The sequence below is a fragment of the Cardiocondyla obscurior genome, unplaced genomic scaffold (assembly GCF_019399895.1).
Source record: "Cardiocondyla obscurior isolate alpha-2009 unplaced genomic scaffold, Cobs3.1 scaffold41_0_353218, whole genome shotgun sequence".
NCBI classification, from domain to species: Eukaryota; Metazoa; Arthropoda; class Insecta; order Hymenoptera; family Formicidae; genus Cardiocondyla; species Cardiocondyla obscurior.
The window spans coordinates 64,413-87,059 of record NW_027228792.1 but is presented as its reverse complement, the minus strand read 5'-3'; the positions used below and the strand labels follow the sequence as shown (position 1 = coordinate 87,059).

The 22,647-nt window shown below is 36.8% G+C and overlaps 1 protein-coding gene across 1 annotated transcript; it reads right to left on the bottom strand.

The window, feature by feature from the left end:
• Positions 1–12,530: 12,530 nt before the first annotated feature.
• On the bottom strand, positions 12,531–15,042 carry LOC139112684 (uncharacterized). Its single transcript, XM_070673757.1, has 3 exons — positions 14,937–15,042; positions 13,765–13,976; positions 12,531–13,616 (listed from the first exon to the last, which is right to left on the bottom strand). The coding sequence occupies exons 1-3, from the start codon at positions 15,040–15,042 to the stop codon at positions 12,531–12,533; spliced, it is 1,404 nt and encodes a 467-aa protein (XP_070529858.1).
• Between the last annotated feature and the right edge of the window lie 7,605 nt (positions 15,043–22,647).

The window sequence follows — 22,647 nt, the reverse complement described above, 5'->3', positions numbered from 1 at the left end:
TTTAAATAAATTTGTAAGTTTTAAAAATATTGTTATAACAATTATTGCAAAAACTGTTATATTGCTATGATAAAATATGTAATACACATAACAGCAGAAACATGTACTACACATAACATATATTACAAACAGTAAAAATAAGATAGACCCTTTCCAAATAATAACAGAAAAAAATGTATTTCCTATGACGGAACTGACTGTACAAGTCTGATGCGTCAAGAGTGATGACAGTAAATGTCAGATGCACCAAACCTGAGAGTACTGACAATTAAAATATAAAATGTATCCTCTTGTTACGGAACTGACTGTACAAGTCTGATGCGTCAAGAGTGATGACAGTAAATGTCAGATGCTCCAAACTTGAAAATACTGAAGATATAAGTCTGCTGGGTCAAACAAAAAGAAGAAGAATTATGACGTTACACACACACACACACACACACACACTAAATATCAATAATTATATGTTTTAAAGTTGTCATTCTTAATGTAAATTGTAAATATTTTTCAGGCGGCAAATATTAATGGCGCTTAAAGAAGAAAAGGATGCCACAAAGGGAAGAAATGAATCTATGACTAGTCAATCATCAGTGATATCACTGATGAATGACGACATCATAGATTCTGAATTCAACGCCGAAGCTGCAAGTACTACAATAAATTCGTCGCAAAGTGAGGGTAAAGTACAACATTTTGAATATAGTAAAGATGACGACAGTCATTTAACCATTGAAAAAGGCCTGGATGTAAATAAAATCCAAGAACATGAGCCTGATGGTATTTATATTATAAATATGTCCCATTTTCTTAAAGAAATGCACAGGACATTTGATAAGCATGCGCATGGAATAGAGTGCCTGTTTAAAGACTGGTTGCTCATAAATTCTCATCGCTTTGGCTTATTGACTGAATTTATATTTCAATGTCAGATGTGTAACTACAAAGCAAGCATCTGGTCTGAACCAAAAAATTCAGACAAATTAAATATTCATACAGCTACAGTAGCTGGGAGTATTACTGCTGGAATAGGCTATGCTCAGTTGCAAGAACTGCAAGCAGCTCAAAATATTTCCAGCATGTCGGAACCAACCTACATAAAGTATAGGGAGAACTTGGTCGATGATTTTACAGAAACAGCTATGAAAAATATGAGACAAGCTGGCGAAGTTGAAAAGCAATTAGCTATTGAAAGAAACGACTTAGTAAACGGTATCCCATACATAACCGTTGTAGCAGACGGTAGCTGGATGAAGAGATCGTATGGCAATAAATATAATTCTCTTTCCGGCGTTGGAGCTATAATTGGTTATCACACGAGAAAAGTTCTGTTTGTCGGTGTGCGAAATAAATATTGCGCAATATGCGATATGGCTAAGCGTAAAGATACACACGCAAAAGCCCACAAATGTTATAAAAATTTTGATCGAAACAGAAGCTCTACTAGCATGGAGAGCGATGCAATTGCGGAAGGATTTAATTGTAGTTTACAAATGCATGGTTTGATATATAAAACTGTTATTGCGGATGGTGACAGCAGTGTATATCAAACTATTCTTGATAACGCACCTTACCGTAAAGAAATGGTGACAGTTAAAAAAATAGAATGTGTTAATCACTTGCTACGTAATTTATGCAAGAAATTAAAGACTGTAGCAGAAATAACTCAGCCAAAAGAGCGAAGACAGCGTGGTTTTGTACAAGTTCGAAATATTGTAAAAACCAATATTTTAAACATTCGAAGAGAAATAGAAAGCCTAGCAACATTACGGCGAAAAGAATGTAAACCTCAGCATTGCAAGGCTATGGAATTACAGAAAGATATACTGAACATTCCAAGCCATATTTTTGGCGAACACAAGCGATGTGAGGCACTTAGCCGAGTGTGCAAAAGGAATAAAATGGAAAAAAATTACGTACCATATTTAAAAGTATATGGTTTATATCATAAAATAGAAAGTGCTATTATATATATAAGCGGGTATTCCGACAGTTTATTGTTGAACTGCACCAACAATCCTGCGGAATCATTTAATTCCATTATCTGCAAAGAGATTGGTGGTAAACGCATTAATTTCGGAAAAAGAGGCTCTTATAATGCAAGAATTGCGGGAGCAGTTGTGCAGTTTAACACACAACAAGTGTTGACCGAACTATATCGAAATAAATGTGACAATGTTCCGCCTATTATTGAAAATATGGAAAAACAACGTAAAATAAAAATTGCAAAAAATAGAGAATATCGTCAAACTGAGGGAAGAGTAAAAAAAACCGAAAAAGAGCAAGGTACTGATGGTGCTTATGGTCCCCAATCGCAGAAACCAGACCTCCCTTATGATGTTTTCGAACAACTTCGTCTGCATCATATTGAAGAGTTGTTCGAAAACGCTAAAAAGTGGAAAAAAATAGAAAGTGAAACCAGGAGTCAAAGTAAATCTGAATTATGGTTATCACTCAGACGGAAAATGTTAACGGCGTCTAATTTTGGAACTGTCTGTCGCATGAGACCGACAACGTCTTGCGCAGGAACAGTCAAAACCATATTATACCCTTCATTTCTTGACAGCGAAGCCGTGAAATATGGTCTTGCCATGGAGGAAGAAGCGAGAAAAGAATTGTCAATAAATCTGAATAAAGAGGTGAAACCTTGCGGATTATTTATTGATACGGAAAATCCATGCTTAGGTGCCTATCCGGATGGCCTGATTGATGATAATGGTATCGTTGAAATCAAATGTCCGTTATCGGCTGAAAGTTTAACAGCAGAATCAGCCATAGAAACATTACCTGCCCTAAAGGGTGTATTTGATAGAAAAAATCGAAATAAATTAAACCAAAACCATCGATTCTTTTATCAAATTCAAGGACAATTAAATATAACGCAACGAAAATATTGCGTTTTTACTGTATGGACGCCAAAAAGCATGAAAATAACATATGTTAACAGAGATCTTGATTTTTGGAAAAACAAAATGCTTCCTTACTTAAAAAAATTTTATTATGACTGTATGCTACCGGAAATCTTAGACAGTCGTTATAACAGACATATGCCTATTAGAGATCCGGAATATATAATAGAAGCGAAAAAAAAAGCGACTAAAGACAGTAATCGCAAAAGCATTAGAAAACATGCAGAAGCACTTACAAATACGGAAAATGACGATAAAGAAACTTTATCGTGTTTAAAAGCAGACATTGCTTCTAATACGATTAATTTAAGTATAGAGCAAGATGATGAATGTACATATATTGGTACAATGTCTAAACAAATTATATCTGACAAGGATAAAACAAGACGTAAAATAAATTTAGATAAAATTGTAATTCCTGCTTCTGTAGTAAGAAAGAACGTCTTGTCCAACAACATGTTAAACGATGAATCGTTAGATTCATTTCTACGTGTTGTGAGAGAAAGCTCTGACTTTGAGACTCAAAGTGTGCAATATCAGTCGTATTCCGATATTATTGAAGCTAGTCAGAGCAACAAAAGCATACAAATTATTGGTGGAAAAAGTGGTTGTCCTGAATTGTACAATGAATTCGAAGAAATAATGCACTGGCGATGCATATTTTTTAATGGCACAAAAATTCATGTTTATGATAGTATGCCTAACGGTACATATGACACTTTGTCTGGAAAAGAAAAAAATTATATACAATTACGGTATCCTACAATCAGACAATGTGATATTATTTTTGAAAAAGTAACTACACAACCTGATGGTGAAAGTTGTGGTATATATGCAGCAGCCTTCGCTGCAACTGTTGCCCTTGGAAATAATCCTTGCAATATAAAATATTCCAATAACGTATGGATAATGAGACAACATTTTATGAAAATAATAGAAGAAAATAAATTATTGCATTTTCCCAAAACGAATTAAATAAAATGTCTCAATAAATAAAACAGACACAATAATTGCACTAAAAATCAGAAGCGTGTGTTACAATTATTCTTTACTTGTCTGTAAAATATTAGTATGTTAAAAAAATTAGTGTAACGCTTGAAGAAAGATGAAGGGATGAGAATGATAAGAGTCTGCATTATGATAGCAGAGTTTTTTATTTCTTTTCCTGCTACTTTTAGTTCCTGGCTAAAACGCATAATGCAGCGGTCATCTAATCGATCTGTTACATGAATCAAATGCATTAGCTTCGCATATTATAGCTGTATGTAATTTGATCAATTCTTCTACAGTATTTCTATTCGCGTTGCAACTACGCATATGTTTTATCGCGGACAGGAACTATCGCATACTTGTGTCGACATCGTCAGTTCGAGAATTATCATTTTTCGATGTGATGTCGACGCGAACATTATTTTCGAGTCAGTGAACGTTGAGTATACGCGTAAAAGTGTTAAGTGCGTGTTTGACATATTGCGACTCGATTTACTCGTTGTCCGTTCGCAAGCTCCCGGTGTCCGCCGAATCCGTCGACGGGAGTCGGAAGCCACAACGTGACGCTCTGATTTCTCTCGCGTTTACATCGTCGCCGGTTCTTTTCCCGAGGTCAAATACGATTCGAGTGAAGACCCGTCGGAAGAAAAATAGTGCAACGAATATCGGAAGTGCGAGGGTTATGTTGCTGTCAAAACGCACGAAGCTTCCGAAGTGATGTTCGCCGCAATCATTATTTTCGAGTCAGTGAATGTAACAAAAATCAGAAGCATCTAGTACGATGGTACTGATTGTAAGAAAAATCAGAGGCATCTAGTATGATGGTACTGATTGTAAGAAAAATCAGAGGCATCTAGTATGATGGTACTGATTATAATAAGAATCAGAAGCATCTATTTAGATGGTACTGATTGTAAGAAAAATCAGAGGCATCTAGTATGATGGTACTGATTATAATAAGAATCAGTGGCATTTAGCATGATGGTACTGATTATAATAAGAATCAGAGGCATCTAGTATGATGGTACTGATTATAATAAGAATCAGAAGCATCTATTTAGATGGTACTGATTGTAAGAAAAATCAGAGGCATGTAGTATGATGGTACTGATTGTAAGAAAAATCAGAGGCATCTAGTATGATGGTACTGATTGTAAGAAAAATCAGAGGCATTTAGTATGATGATACTGATTATAATAAGAATCAGAAGCATCTATTTAGATGGTACTGATTGTAAGAAAAATCAGTGGCATTTAGCATGATGGTACTGATTATAATAAGAATCAGAGGCATTTAGTATGATGGTACTGATTCTAACAAGAATCAGAAGCATTTAATGCTTTATACGCTTGTACATCTATGTATGTACGTATGCATAATATGCGGTAATAATATAATTACAAATATCGATATTACCGACTTTGTCGATAATATCGACATTTGTAATTTCTTTATTACCATCCCCGTTTGAGTTCGCTATCTACTTTAGGATCCCCTTAATCATAAAAATATCTTTGAATCTAATGAATTTTCTCAACTGGAATGTCGAAGGGCTTAAGGACAAACGCTCAGAATTTCTAAAAATTATTAGTGATTATGACCTTTTTTATGTGACAAAGACAAAACTTAAATCAATTGATATTTTTAATCTTTCAGAGTATAATACCATTAGAAGTGATAGAAACAGATACCATGGTAATGCTTCGAAAGATGTTTTAATGTGCCTGAAAAAAAAATTTAACTTTAAGCTAATTGAGAATTTATTTTTTCCACCTAATATAGAGGGGGTAGGAATAAAAATTTTTCATAAAAGATAAAGAACTCAACTTCGTCACTATATATATAGAAGTCCAGTTGACGGTCTAATAATTAAAGAGAATATTTAGAAGAAATTCTTTCAACAATTAAACAAAAAAAACACAGTAGTACTTGGCGACTTTAATATGCATAATACTATTTGGAACTGTAAAACTGTCGATCAAAATGTCGATAAAATGCACACTATTTGTAGCAACAATGGTTTTTTTAATATCAATAATGACACCTTGACTAGATTCGGTGAAGCGAATCAACAACCGTCAAATATTGATTTGGTATTTTGTACGGCAGATATTTTATTAAGGACATAACATATACCCAATTAGATGACACATGGGAATTGGATCACTATCCAGTATTGTACAAAATAGATGGCTCCATGAAAATTTACCAAAAAAATCAAACAGATTAACGAATAAGAAAACGGACTGGGATAAGTATAAAGCAGTTATGAAACAGAAATTCCAGGTTTTCAAATATAGTATAGATGAGACTAAGTGTGCATTACATAAATATAAGATACATTAACTATATTAAAACATCTATATGTGAAGCCACTCCTAGGAAAAGATGGGATGAATTCTACGAACAAATAATCAATAAAGAAAAGAATCAGAATCCAAGGCTAAGATCAACAGAAATCCAAAAGAATGGTGAGACAAAGAGTGTGAAGACATGATATGTCACCATAAAGAAATATTAAATAAATTCTAACAATCAAGAAATATGTAAGATTATATCAACTTTAAAAGAGCGAGAGCTTTGGCAAGGAAAACCATCAATCTTAAAAAAAAACTAAGCTTCCTCAACTTTATTCAAGGGATAAACAGGTTATGCAATATTAAATATGTCTGAAACAAAACCAAAGTTTTGAAACATGCTTTCAAAATGGTGGAATAGAACACTTGAAAAAACAAAAACAGACAAGAAGTGGTGATGAATACCATATCGGAGATCAATCCTCCGTGGGTTCAAGAAGATCAAATCAGTATAAAAGTTTTGGACGACCACACATAAAACAAAGATTTCGTCACAGAGGAATTAAGTAGAGCCATAAACTGTATAAGAAAGGACTCAGCACCGGGTCTAGATGGGATTAAATACAACATGATAATATCTATTCCTAACGCATACTGGCAACCCATTATTGACATATTCAACAAAATTTTTAATTCTTCAAAAATTCCAGAAAATTGGAGAAAGTATCAAGTTATATTTATTGACAAATCAGATAAGAATAAAGTACGTCCTATCTCATTATCGTCGTGCTTTGGCAAATCATATAAGAGACTTATCAACAAAAGATTAAACTGGTGGGCAGAAAACTTAGAAATTTATGATAAATGCCAGAACGGATTTAGGAGAGGCAAGTCTTGTATCGAGAATCTTGTTAAACTTACGACAAACATCAGGTCAGGAAAATTGAACTGTAATGACACTTTAGCTGGATTCCTAAACGTGTGAAAAACGTACGACAACGTTCAGTATGGTACCCTTATCAGAAAACTATGTAAACTAAAATGCCTCTCTAAAATTATAAATGCCATTAGTAATTGGATGTATTACAGAGAAGTATCCTAAGTAATAGAAGATGAAAAAATATTTAAGGGTATAGCCCACAAAAGCCTTCCGCAAGGAGCAATTTTAAGTTCTCTTTTTTATAACTTATACACTAATGAAATATCAAAATTTATACACAAAGAGGTTTTGTATGCATAGTTTGCTAATGATATTGCGATCTGGTGCACAAATAACAATCCGGATAAAAGAAAAAACTTTATAAAAAAAACTATTGATATTCTACACAATGAATTAAGTGATTTAGAACTCAGTCTACAATCATCCAAAACAAACGTTGTGGAATTTACTTATGAGGTTTACAACATATTGTATTTCCATTCTCCTCTTATAAAACCATACAGTAAAATCAGGTGTGTAAACGAACAGATCCTTTTAAAAAAAAAAGCAAAATTCCTTGGGATAACTTTCGCCACAAACTCAGTTTCAACCAACATTGTAAAATATAAAACAAAAAGTTATTAACATCAATAACTTATTTAAATATATAAACAAGATTTCATGGGGAATGAAAATTAACACTTCACCGATGCTGTATAAAAGCATAGTCAGAGTAATAATGGATTATGGCTCATTGATATTCATACCAAACAACAATAACAAAAACAGGCAAGAAATAGAGAAGACGCAATACGCAGGATTGAAAACAGCATTAAGATATAAAAATTCTACTCCGACGAATGTAATGCTAGCTGAGGCTATAGTCATCACCATGAAAGAAAAAGCTAAACTTCTAGCCAAAAACATTATTATTAAAAACATAGCACAAGGAGACCCGGAATTTTTAAAAGAGCTATCGGACGGTGTTAGATTGGAGATTATAAAAAATACACAAACGCCTTGGAGAAAACTTACAATCCTAGCTGAAGCCTTCACAAAGTGTATAAGTGTGACGTCCTAACGTTCGTCTCTACCATATAGAATACTTACGATATTTTTTTTAATTTTTACTAACAAATTATTCATTAATATTTTTCTTTCGAGTTTATACTAATCCTTTAATACTTAAGAATGATTATTTATTATATTAACGTCCCAGCCATTTTAAAACACTTTATTAACAATCAATTTTTTTGTTGATAAATTATCTGAAGTCGGTAATCGATAACTTACCTTTTTATTAAAAATCCAATAAACGAAAAAACTATTTTACCGACTGATGGTAATCGATAAAAGTTTTCTAATGATAAGTCAGTAAACGGAAAAATTACTTTACCGACCAATGGTAATTAATAAAATAATTTTTACTAATAAGTCAGTAAACGGAAAAACTATTTTACCGACTAATGGTAATTGATAAAACAATTTCTTAATAATAAATCAATAAACGGAAAACCTACCTTACCGACCGTGGTAAGTAATAAAACAGCGTAATCAATAAGTAAAAAACCTACCTTACCGACATGGCATATGGTAAGTTACCAGCTATACCTTCATGTTTTCTTGATACCTCCTGAATATAAAATTTGCCAAAAATCGTACTTCCTGTGGTCCTAACGCTATAATACCACTATTAATATTCTTTTAATACTATTCTGCATATCTTCTATTACTTTTTACATCTCTGCTGCATAAAAACGTTTATTTATTATAATACACCTTCATAATAAATCCTTGATTGCTTCTTTATGCTTTCTATACCCCTGCTGCATGAAGATTTATAAATTTCTACTATACCTTGTCTAACAAAGACTGCAAGAAACCTTTTCATGCTTTTTACTTCCCTATTGCAGAGAGACTGTCTAAAACCAATTTGCGCATTATTTAACAATGTTAATAATTTTTAAGCAGTCTCATATGAAAGCTATACCCAATGCCATGCCGAAGTATAAACGTAGCAAACTTTAAAGAGCGCCATATTGTCGGACTTATTAAAACTTTCCCATACTATATACCATAAAGAGGCCTCTCTTTTCAATTTATAGGAAAAAATTTTTTTGCATATTAATTTACCGGAAAACTAAGTCGCAACAAGTAAGATAATTTTTTCGTACGAAGAATTCTGTCTGGAAGCTAAGTCCCAACATCCACAAGAATTTTGCAAAATACATTCCAGGCTGCCGATAGTAGAAATTATCTTATCGACCAAATTCAACATCTTTCGCTTTGAAAATGAACGATGCCGACACCATGCGCAAACCTTTGTCGAGACAATCGTATATAAGCTCGAGCGGTGCCCCACCCCGGTGCCAATCGGATTCAATCAGTCATACAGTGCACATCGTTCGTGCCAGTCTATTCTTTATACCTGTCATTAAGACTTAGTTTTGTGAGAGCGTTAGCAATACACTTGTTACTCCATTCAGTTCTACTGTTCTACTTCAAGGATTTATTTTGTGAAACATTCGACGCCTGGAACTACATTCACAGGCCGGTGGCTACATTTAAGACTTAATGACACTTCAGGATATTAATTTCTTCTGACAATTAACAACGTAAGTTTTATTCATTTTTAAACCTGAGGGATTACACTTAAATTAGCTACCGTGGTCAATTCTATTCTAAATTTAAGTCACTTTCGTAAGCCATTGCAATTCAAATTCAAATTTAATTAAGACTAATATTATAACTCTACGACAACTTACCTCAAACGCGAATCGATTACCAATCATATTGTACTCTTTTTTATGGCATTCAATATTATATTCAGTAATCGAGTCAACGGTTACACTATTTGATCTCTACCCCGTTCAATTTCAATCTTAAATTCAGCGTTAGCATGTCGGTGTGACTCCGCCCCATTAGCACGAACTCTGTGTGATTTATTTTTTTTTAATTTGTGACATTGATGCGCTACTACTTGCTCCATTGACACTTAACGTTGATGCGCTACTAGTCAGTTTGAGCGTACGCGAATTCGCTCTATACGACTCAGCGTCCATGCGTTTTGTCGACAGGCGACAGCGTCCATGTGTTATCATTTTAAAAGGTCAATACACTTTAATTCTATTTGCTTAATAGGCGCATACATCTAATTGCTACTCCGCTGATCCATTCTATTTCTATTTTCTTCCTTTAATCCGGGTTTGTGAAGTGAAACAGGCGTGTGAGACCCGCCAAGCAAAAGAGTGTTCCGAAGTGTTACTCCGCTCCATTTGCGACGGTACTGAAGCGCTGGACCGCCCCATAAGCGTTAGCGTTTAAATTGCTACATTGCTTGACAGGCGAAAGCGTCCATGTACTGTCAGCAAGACAAGCGATAGCATCCACGAGCGTCTCTCTAGCCCGGCGAATCATACAAATCTTTATTTTACGAACTTATCCAATTCTGAAGAGCTACTCCGCTTCGTTCCGTAACTCAAAGAATCGAGCACTTCGCCACAAGCAATTGCTTCGATGATCAAGTCCTTTCTATAATTACCATTTTTCTTCCTCATTCTATTACACTGACACAAGCGGCCATACCGCTTTACATAAACACAAATCACACTTACGTTACACTACACTTACACCAGTCAAAGCTAGCAATAGCTATTCCGCAATCAGGCTAAGGCGTTAGCATTCATCTGCTACACCGCTTTCACAACACTCCAGAACATTATCTACAAGCGTGAGCATTTTAATTGCTGAAATCGCTTATCATGTCATTTTCCCTTTTAACTTAGATGGTCTGGAATCCAAAGCACAGAGTCGGCAAACGTAAACGCGCCCGGATAGAAGTTTTGAAAAGAAAAGCAGCGGCAGAAAAGGCGAAACCAGAAATAATCTCTATTGAAAGCGGAATATTCCTAACACCTTTGCAAATACGACAATTTCGGCAAACTTTGCGACCACCGACTCCGCCAGTAATAGACACAATAGATTTAACTTTAGACGAATCTCCTATTCCAGACACTCCTAAAACTCCTCCTATCCTAGACACCCCAAGGTCTCCGACACCAGAAGTCGAAGAAATCTTCGAATTTATGAAAATAAGTGAAAACTCTAACAGTTCATCATCAATTACCTCTAAATCCTCTTTTGAGATTGAACACAAAAAGCAAATAGACTCACTGTTTAATCAATTAATTAAATTACAAGAAAACTTTGTCTGTAAAAAGTACAATAAATAAACAATTATTTTAATGTAATTCAGTTTCAATTTTATTTGCTATAACCCTGATTCCATCCCGAATAAAATCAGTGACGTTCTCGCCAATTCCCGAGCTATTGCCGGTGTATGCAGGTAGGCTCAAAAATAAATAAGAAGAACGGCTTGCGTCGAAGAACCGAGGTATCTGCGGCGAGAGTAAAACAACGCGTGGTGCTTCCCGAGACGCAGCACGACGTGACACTGTTCAAAGAAGAACTGTTACACACCTGCGTGTAGCAAAACAGAAAGGTTAATTGCAAGTATGTTATAAAAAATAGTGGGAGCGGTTACAATGTCTGGAAATCAGAATGGGAATAAAAGAACTATCAAATGTGATATAAATGTTATATATATTTTAAAAAAGGAATTATATTATAATGGTTAATATATATATATATATATTAGTTTAATCTCTCCACAATGGCTAGTATATAGTAAAAAATAATAATATATGTTAGTATGTAGTAAAAAACAATAATATATGTTAGTAGCTATGTAACTTATGCAACTCTCTCTGACGCTGTGACCACCAATTGTACAGTTTAAATACATTTTGCATCGCACAATGTGTAACATGTTGGTCACACCGTACTGTGTCAATACTATCTAAAACGGTTAAAGATTCAATGTCATCGTAATCAGCGTCTATGGTTTCAATTGTGTAGTTTCTGTTAAAATCAGAGTCGAGCAGATCCATTAACCATCTACGTTTTTCATGTCCTTTGACGTATATCTGATGTGATAACGCATTACAGCTATCATTGTCATCGCTCCACGTATCAGTTATGGCTGTTGTAATTAGAGTCTTCGCAAGGTGATATGGGACGATTCCATCCTTCCAAGACAACCCATGATGACTTTTCATTAGCCACAAAATGCATAATTTATCAGATTTCGTGAAAAGCTTCCACGGTACAGGACTCTCAAAAATGTAGTGAGCAAGAATAGTACCTCTTCTTAGCACAGCTACTTCTTTCACAACAAATTTCTGTTCAACATGGAATCCTTGCAGATCAACAAACGTTGGTACAATCATGATGAATGTGAGCTTGAAACGCGTATAAACGTGAGCTAGAAACGCGTATGAACGTGAGCGGGAAACGCGTATAAACGATACTGATGAAATTCTCACTCTTTATACCACAATAACTGCTGACTGATATATTTTACATTATCTTGCGCACAACGTTGGACAGAGGGCAATATTCGACAACACGATAATGTAAAATGAGACAGTATGCGGTAGTATTCGCAGGCACATTTTCTTTACACTCAAATTCTAGTCGCACATCCACAGTGGCACTTTTTATTGACTCATTTTGTCGAGAGCAATCAATAACAACAAATGGTCCATAAGATAGAAACGTTGTTACACTGCAAAATGCCTCATAACAATTGCATCCATAATAAGCTTTGCGAAAACGTGTATACATATCATACAGAATTGCATATCTGTTTTTGTTAAAATCTAAGTTTAAGTCATCATATGGATAAAATTCAGAATTGAGATACAGTTTCACGTTCGTTAGTGTACAGTCATCGAAGATAGATGATCCTTTTGACATAACATTTATACGACCAGTCTGCAAAGCAAAGATAACATATCGAGGCTTCTCAAGTTGCGTTGCAGCTTTAACTGCCCATGAATGTTTTGTTGTACTCTGCAAAAGAGGATATTCATACAAGTCCCACGAGCTGAAACTCATACTTAAATATTGTCCACGGTCCAAAGCTCGCAGTAACGATAGTTTATTGACATCATTTAATGTAACATGAGGCATCCGCCACTGTACTTTATGTAACTCAATTACAGGCTCAAGCTCAGAATTTCCTTTTATTGAATTATTGTCATTGCGGGTACGTATCAAAATTAATTCGTGGCAAGCGTTGATAACCACACGTTTATAATCTTCACAGAAGCCCAATAATGCGCGAAGGGGTACGCAAAAATTAAAAAATCCAGATTTAGGTGTTGGGCCATCCCATCCAGCATTTTGCATCAGCATAGCACTATCAGACGTAAGTGATACATAATTCTTCAGAGAGCTTGTAATTCCAACATTTCTGTTGCGATCAATTTTAACACCATTGATTTCGTAACGAAGTTCATCGAACATAAACGCCACACAATTATTTCCAAGTGTAGCCGTAAATGTATTATTAGGTTTTTTTATCTGCAATTGTCCTTCAACGTAAATATAGCTCTCACATGGCAATGTGTATAAATCTTGATGTTGTATAGGTATTCTTATCTTAAAATTCAATGTTTGATGCTGTAAGTTTCTTTTTTGGTAAATGAGTTTCTCTGTTGTAAACTATATTACTAGGCTGCTTCACTCGCGGAGTTTCATGCAAATCAAGCATTTTTGACTACACTCGTTTTCGCACATGTAGTCTCACAGTAATTTCTTCACCACGAAAATTTAGCAAGTGTCCGTACTGATCCACAATGCGAATCATCAAGTCCGTAATGCTTTGTACAACGATCGGAAGGTAAATGATATGTGTTGGTGTTTCCGATATTTTATGTCCTGGTGGAACGTTGGGTAAAAACTCATGAATTGCGTGTACACGTGTGGCGTTGCTATACGCACCTCCAGTCACATTACATTCTATGCGAATAATGTTAGTATTGATAATATTTATCGGAGCATCAGACTCATGCCAACGATGAGGTTCGAGTATACTGTTACGTCCTCGGACTCCACATCTCCTTTTTTCCGACACGCGGTCAATAAATTAGATAAAGGGAGTAAACCGTGACTATTCGGTGACGAGAGAGAACTTCCAAGCTTTCAGAAGAAAATAATTTACACTCTGAAACTCTTATCGCCGGATGCTTAAACGAAATTTAGAACAATCACAGCATAGATACCAACGGGAAATATAAACAGAAGACTCTTTAAAGAATATTAGAAGGAACCTAAAACAATTTGGAATCAATATCGAATATCTGGCGATAAGTGAAGCACTTGAAACCGCGACTACGAAACGTAAATAAAGAGAGTGAAAGCTCCACAGTCATAAGAATATGACACGCGACCGGATCCCATAAACAAACGCGACCCGGTGATAACGAAAAGGGGGTCCTTAAGAATTTTTCCCCGACTATTAGTGACAATATTCTGGAAGGTTGGAAGGGGAAGCCATGCGGGCGGAGTTTCGTACAACCAAGTTTCTTCTCTCGAGCCAATAGATATCGGGAACTCCACACCACTAATTAAAAAAGCTAAGGACGAAAACTAGAGCTTAAGCAAATCAGAGAAAGAATAAGATCGAAGGACCAATAATTAAGAAAAAGGAAAAGTGGAGGGACATGGCCGCCAAATCAGAGCACTGACTTTTCCAAAAATGGAAATCCGGCGCTAGCCCACCCCTTTTCCGAGGTTATTAAAACGCGTGTTCCAGCAGGACTCGCTCTCATTCAGTCTCTGAATTTCATCTCGTTTAAACCATTGATTTGTGTGTGACTTGTGCCGAATCAAGATTAATAAAGAAGTTGCAAGGGACTTGTCCAAGAAGCAACCGAAGACAGCAAAAAGTAAGTTTCATCATTTATTATACCTTCTCACCTCCGGCCGTTTGAAATGATTCCACTAAGATTTTAAAATTAATATATTTGAAAATGAACGACGTGGGTTTTGCCAGGGTGCCGTTTGCATTCTCCAAAATAGGCATCTCTCAAAAGTCCCTCGAATTCTCCGGTAACTCGACTTGGTTAATGGGCCTCCTCGTGTCAGGGGTTGCGATATGCCGCCAGTAAATGGTGACTATCGAAACCTTAGCTCGAGTAAGGGTCCATCCTGTCAGAGGAACCGAAAGAATCTTTGAGGTGGCGTAAAAGGGGGATCCGGAAGGAGTGATGCGGCGTGTTGCCCTGACATTTCTCCCGCAGAAATCATTTTGTTAAATTAAAAATCAAATCAACACCTTTTAGTGGAATCAAGGAACCTTCGGTCAATTAAGAAAAGCCGCGCCCGGAGAAATCGCAAGATCCGCGAGTTAAGAGAATTGGTCAGAAGCTTCTTCGTCCAATTCTTGTTCGCGGCAGCACCAAGGGAGCTCACACCTGAACCTCCGAGGGCGAAAACAGAGCGTTCATGGTCTCCTCTGCCTTCTGCACCTCCCAATTCGCCGAGTAACCATGAAGAGTTAGAAACGGAGGAGAATACTCCGCGGCGATCACCATCGCCGTCGCGTCCGAAATCGACCTCGCCCCCTCAACCTGAGCCGGAGCTGTTCCGCCCCACAACTCCTTCCTATACTCCGGACGTTTCTTTGAACTCGTCCACACCTTCTCCTGGAGTTGCCCCTCAGGCATGCTCCTCTCCCGTCCGCTCACCGACTCCTTACCCTGGGGAACCCGAGGAGGTCGACTCCTTTGCTGAAGACGAGACCGTCTCTTGGCATGAGCCTGACAGCCCGGAACGTTCCCCTTCCCCCGTCCCGAGCGTAGAGTTCGTGGAGGAGCAAGAGGAACAGAGTGAGGTCGTAGATCCTCTCCTCGAACTCCTCCGGAGCACCTGCACTCCGTGGACGGATCCCGTCCCCGAGAGGGCCTATACAATAGGCCCGGATTCCTTCGATCCCGAGGAAATCAGGAGGGAAGCCAGGAGGGCGACTCCTGACCATAATATCCTCATTTATTATCCTGGAGTAGAATATCCCTTCCTGGCTCCGATCAGGTTGATCGACAGGGTGTTCCCGAGGTCGACGGCCCGAATTACCGAGATTATAGAAATTAATTTAGAATAATGATTATCTATTGCTATTATTATTGTTAGTTTTTTAATTATTTAATTCATTATTCATTTTCTTCCATTCTTTATTTTTATATATATATATATATATATATATATATATATATATTTTTAATATGTTCAGATTATATCTTTTATTAAGCCCTCTTCCTCTTTCTTTTTACCTTATAATCACTTTAAATTCATTAAATCTATTTTTCTATGCTAAATTTGTATTTTAATTAAGATTAAAATTACGCATTTCAATTTCTGAATCAGTTATTTATTTTTACCCTGGTACCCGTGTTGCGAAAATCACCTCTGGTTCTATCCCTGGGAATAAGAATTAAATTTCTTTCCCTAAAAAGAACAAATATTACGCACTCAACCTACTCGAACCCATTCCTAGTGCGTTCACGCGTGGCCCTTTAAATACGCGCCACGCAAGGATCGGCTGTTACGTCGCTCTCCAAGCTATTCCCTCCTCTTTACCTACTCCTGTGCCTTTTTCCTAAGCATCCGAGTAACGGTGAATGAACCCATTAAAAATTTCCTAACTCTGACGTAACATACAGCTGATTTTTGGGGGCTCGTCCGGGATGTTGAGCGTGTTTTTCGCAAATGGAGACCAGAGCAAAATCCGATAAGGAGGAAGTAGATAAAAACTATAAAGCTGCGGTAGAACAATCGTCTAAACCAAAACAGACGCAACCTCAGATACACACCTCAACACCTACTGTGGCCAAAAATCCACAACCTAAACAACCTACTCCTTTACAAACCATCACTGAATGCGTATCTACTCCCTTGCCTGATATATCCGAGGTAACGGAGGGATCTACAATTAAATTAGACGACACACGAGTTCCCTTGGTGCCAAAGCGATTACAAGCGTATTATAGTAAACCCGAACCTGTAGTAGAACCTAAGAAAATGGCGAATATAAACCCGTTCGCCACATTAAAATATGCAGTGGAGGCGGTTCCCTTCTTTGATGGCAAAAACATCTCCATAAATTATTTTGTGGAAGGATGTGAGGAGGCAAAGAATATGTTGCCCCCCGAAGCCGAGGAACAATTCGCGAAAGTAATTCGAACGCGGATAACAGGCGAAGCTCGACGTACGATCCAGGGGAGAGAATTTGATACCGTGGCCCAATTAACTAAATTTTTAGAGAACATTTTTGGACAAGATAAAAATGTTTATCAACTACAGGGGGAATTGGGTAGAGTATATCAAAAAAACGAAGAAGATGTAATCACGTATGCTAACAGAGTGAGACTTCTGGGAAACAGAATAATGGACGTGCACAAAAGAATGACTGACGATTACGAGCAATTAGCTGAAATCAGAAATACCTTAGAAAAAGACGTGTGCAAATGTTTTATACGAGGATTAAAAGCGGAAATAGAGCAAAGGGTAAAAAGGGATTTAGATGTGCACGAAACTGTTAACGATGCCTTGAATATAGAGAGAGAGCTACGTGAAATTACTGAAATACGACACGGTAAAATCTCAGCCATCCCCAAATCATCAAATACGGATCGTTCTCGGGAATCTTGCCAGTTATGCCTCAAAGAAGGGCACGTTGCCTCGAACTGCAGGAAGTTAACGATACAAACCGGGAACCATTTTAATGCTCCAAATGAAATTTTAATTTGTCAGATTTGTAAGAAACGCGGACATAGTGCCGAAAAATGTCGGTTACGTGAAACTAATAACCGTCGGTTTATAAATTTAATTCAAGAAAATAAATTTAATTGTCAAATCTGTAATAAACCCGGTCACAATGCAAGAAATTGCAGATTTAATAACAGTAACGGTAATAATAATAACCAAGTTAGGACAACACTAATCTGTCAGTGGTGTGAAAAGTCGGGACACACCGCAAACACTTGCTGGAAAAAACAGCAAGAATCAAGAATGGCCGAGCCTAGAACACGAGTAGCGTGTCAAATATGCGACGGGTTCGGTCATTCTGCAAAGGAATGCCGTAGTAATGTGAGGCAGAATAACTCCAAAGGAGTAGAGAACTGCCGCTACTGCAAGAAAGATGGCCATGTGTTAGACAATTGCGAGCTGAGAATTGCTAACAATAAGAGGCGTGAAGCGATGAGTGCGGGAAACGCCAGTGGCCCCTCCAAGATGGGTGTGCAGCAGGGGTCCGGACGGATCTCACACCCAGTGGTAACTTCCCGGAAATGAGACAAAGAATGGAGCCAGAAATTCGGCCGGTCACCGTAAATTTAGATAGGCATAGCCATGTACCCACGATACAGGTGAATTTAAATAATCGGAATCAAAACGCGACTTTTATGTTAGATACAGGTTCAGGCCCGAATATAATTAAAGAAAATTTAATTTCAGATAAATTAAAAATCGATTACGGAAATATTTTGAGACTGAACGGAATAAATGATTATCCGGTGTATACTCTTGGAAGAGTAATAATGCCGTTATTCAAAAAACAAGTAATTTTTCACATTGTATCAAAAGATTTTCCAATTTCTCAAGCCGGAATATTAGGTAATGATTTCTTCAAACAAACAAATTCGCGAATTGACTATGCCGAAGGACATTTAGAAATATCGGGGGAAAAAATTTCATTCTCCACTCCCGAGACAATTACCGTTCCACCACAGGCCGAATCTCTATTCTTTGTACGAATCTCAAATCCGGAAATTGAAGTCGGATATGTACCGCGAATGAAAGTCGTTCACGGTATTTATCTGGGAGATACCGTCGCTACCAACGAAGACGGAAAAGCTTACCTAAACATAATTAGTACACTGAACGAACCTATCGAAGTTCAGGTACCTACCATACAACTGCTACCGTTAAGCGAGATGCAGGAAGGAAACATCGAGAAGAGTAATAAAGAATGGCAGACCGTTGAAAAGTCACGAGACTCCTATGACGGAGGAAATCATGATAGCAACGATCTCTGCCATCAAGACTTCAACGATGAAAAATTTCTTGAAGACAAAATCCAGAAGAAAATTAAAAGGAGAGAGGAAAATAAAATAAAGATTACACAGGAGAAGGATGCGAAGACATCGCCTGGTAACAGCCTTAACGAAATCAATAATGGGGGAAATTTCCAAACCCCGTTCCAAGAAGAAAAATATATAAATTTAATTGCCCAGGAGAAGGATGCCAGGACATCGCCGGGAAATATAATAAATAAAGAGGTAAATCTCCAAGCCTCACAAGTAGAATCTAAAATTTCCAAAGATTCGATTCCTGTCAATCACGAGGAGGGAAATTTCCAAACCTCACTACGTGATATGACCCCCTCCAGTAATTCCAGAATGGATCCATTAAAAATGATAAAAGAATTAAAATTTCCGCGAGTCAGAGAACCCGGAAATAATGAAATTATTCCCTCTCACATTACCTTCGAAGAATTAACGGAGAAGTTACATTTATACGATAAATGTAAAATTAATAATAATAAAAATAAAACTACAATTAACAAACCGTCTTCAAGAATCTCAACCTCCATGGAAAAACAATCACGACAAATAATAGAAGAATCTATGACTTATCGTCCAAGCCAAGGAAAAAGAAAGGATAAAATTAGTGCGCAATGCCTGGCCATAATAAACGAGCAGGAAAATAAGCGCCTCTCTGAAATAATAGAATTATTGCGTTTAGAGCATATAAGCGCTGACGAAAAGGAAAATGTAACAGATCTCATTAAAAAGAGCCAAGACAGATTTCACATACCCGGAGAAAAACTGACCTGCACTCAGGTACTGCAGCATCAGATACCCACAACGGATGACCAACCGATTAACACCCGGCAGTATCGATTTCCACAAAAACATAAGGAGGAAATAAATAAACAAGTGGACGAACTGTTGAAAGGAGGGATAGTAAAACCTTCACAGTCACCGTATAATACACCCATATGGATCGTGCCAAAGAAAGACGATTCACAGGGAAATAAACGATGGAGAATGGTGTTGGATTTCAGAAGCCTCAATGAAAAAACAATTGGAGACGCTTATCCGTTACCTAACATCGTTGATATACTGGATCAGTTAGGCGGTGCTAAATATTTCTCCGTCTGTGATCTAGCTTCCGGATTTCATCAGATAAAAATGGATCCGAAGGATAGCCATAAAACGGCTTTCACAACTCCGTTCGGGCACTATGAATTTGAAAGAATGCCCTTCGGACTAAAAAACGCGCCTGCAACTTTCCAAAGGTTAATGGATCTTGTACTAACAGGATTACAGGGGCGCGAATTATTTGTGTATATGGATGACATAGTCATATATGCAAAAACATTAGAAGAACATGAAAGAAAATTCAATTTATTAATACAGCGGTTACGAGAAGCGAACCTGAAATTACAACCAGATAAGTGTGAATTTTTAAAATCAAAGGTAACTTATCTCGGCCATGTAATCAGTAAAGACGGCGTAACTCCAGACCCGAAGAAACTGGAGGCTGTCAAATTATTTCCACGACCAAAAACGCCTAAAAATATTAAACAATTTTTAGGCCTGGCTGGATACTACCGAAGGTTTATTCCAAGCTTCTCAAAATTAGCTAAACCACTAACCGCATTATTAAAAAATGACACAGCATTCGAATGGACTCCAAGTCAGGAAGAAGCATTTGAATCACTAAAACAAAAATTATGTGAAGAGCCTGTATTGCAATATCCAGATTTCTCACAACCATTTATACTAACCACGGATGCCTCAGGAATAGCCGTAGGAGGAATTTTGTCACAGGGAATAGTAAACAAAGATCAACCTGTAGCATACGCATCACGAACATTGACAGAAAATGAAGTAAAATATGACACATACGAGAAAGAGGCATTAGCAATAGTTTATTGTGTGAAACATTTCCGACCATACCTATACGGTCGAAAGTTCACTTTAGTCACGGACCATAAACCATTGCTTTGGTTTAAAAATGCGCAAGATGCAAATATGCGCATATTACGATGGCGATTAAAATTAGCCGAGTATGACTACGATGTAGTATATAAAGCCGGGAAAACGAATGTAAACGCAGATGCATTATCAAGAAATCCGGTGGAAGAAAACCAATGCAACATAATTAAACCAATGAAAAAATTAAATCCGAATGATCCTAAGGATGCAGAATTAATCGCGCAAATGCTGGAGGAATCTGATAATGACAGTGAAGAAGACGACGATTATAAATTATACTTATCTGATGAGGAAGAAATAGAAAAGGAAATAAATAAAAATGGAATAAGCAAAAATGATTCAATACCATTTACAGAACAAGAATTAAACGAATCGTCACAGGAAATTGTGGAAAAAGCGTTAATTCATGAACCACCGGAAGAGCATCGAATTCAAACACGAAGCCAAACAGCTAAGAAAGAAAGAATGGAACAGTTAAAGGAAAATATAATTAAAAAGAAAAACGAACAAATAAAAGAACTTGAAATTCAAAAGGAGGACCTCGACAAGGAAAAAGAGAGCGATGATGGAAGTGATAGCGAAAGTGAGACAGAGGAAAATAGAAATTTACCTGTTGTTACAGATATTCAGGACATACCTAACAATATAATCGAAACCCGTGACTTACTCTTCTTACGAAAAGATAACATCACATACTTCACCGACACTAAAGGAAACCCTTTAGATTCTGGTTCACAAAAACTATTTGAGAGAAATGAACTTCCACAAATTAAAGCACTTACTTTAGGAGAAGCGCAACCGATAAAATATAAAAAACATTATCATGTAATTTTACCAATCAGCGAAGGAGTCCGAGAAGGACCAACTTTAACCTTACAATACATAACCACAGCAATAAAAAATTTACGAGCAATCACCGACGAACTAAATTTACAAACGATTAGTATTGCAAAAACCGACTTAATAAATAATGTACCATGGCGCGAAATTAAAAACCTACTACATATAATCTTTCTAAAATCACCGACAAAATTAATAATCTGTAATGGGTCAATAAAATATCCTCCTAGAGATCTCCGATCGTCAATAATCGGAGAAATGCATTGTTCTCCAACAGGAGGACATCGTGGTGTGAATAAAACATATAACAGGATTAAACATAAATATTATTGGGAAAATCTAAAACAAGAAGTACAATTATATATTCAACAATGCCTACAATGTCAGCTGAAGAAATTAGTAAGAGTAAAAACGAAACAACCCATGTTAATAACAGACACACCGGGAACGTCCTTCGATAAAATTGCCATGGATATTGTGGGACCTCTGCCGAAAACTGACAGAGGAAATGAGTATATCTTGACCATGCAAGATCAATTAACAAAATTCTGCATGGGTATACCGTTACCAAACCAAACATCCGAAACAATAGCCGAAGCATTCGTAGACAGATTCATCTGCGTATTAGGGGCTCCCAAAGCAATCTTAACCGATCAAGGAAGGAATTTTATAAGTGAACTAATCAAAAAAGTTGCAAAAATATTCAGGATTCGAAAATTCAGAACTACAGCATTTCACCCGCAATCAAACGGATCTTTAGAAAGGTCTCACCACGCTCTTGGCGAATA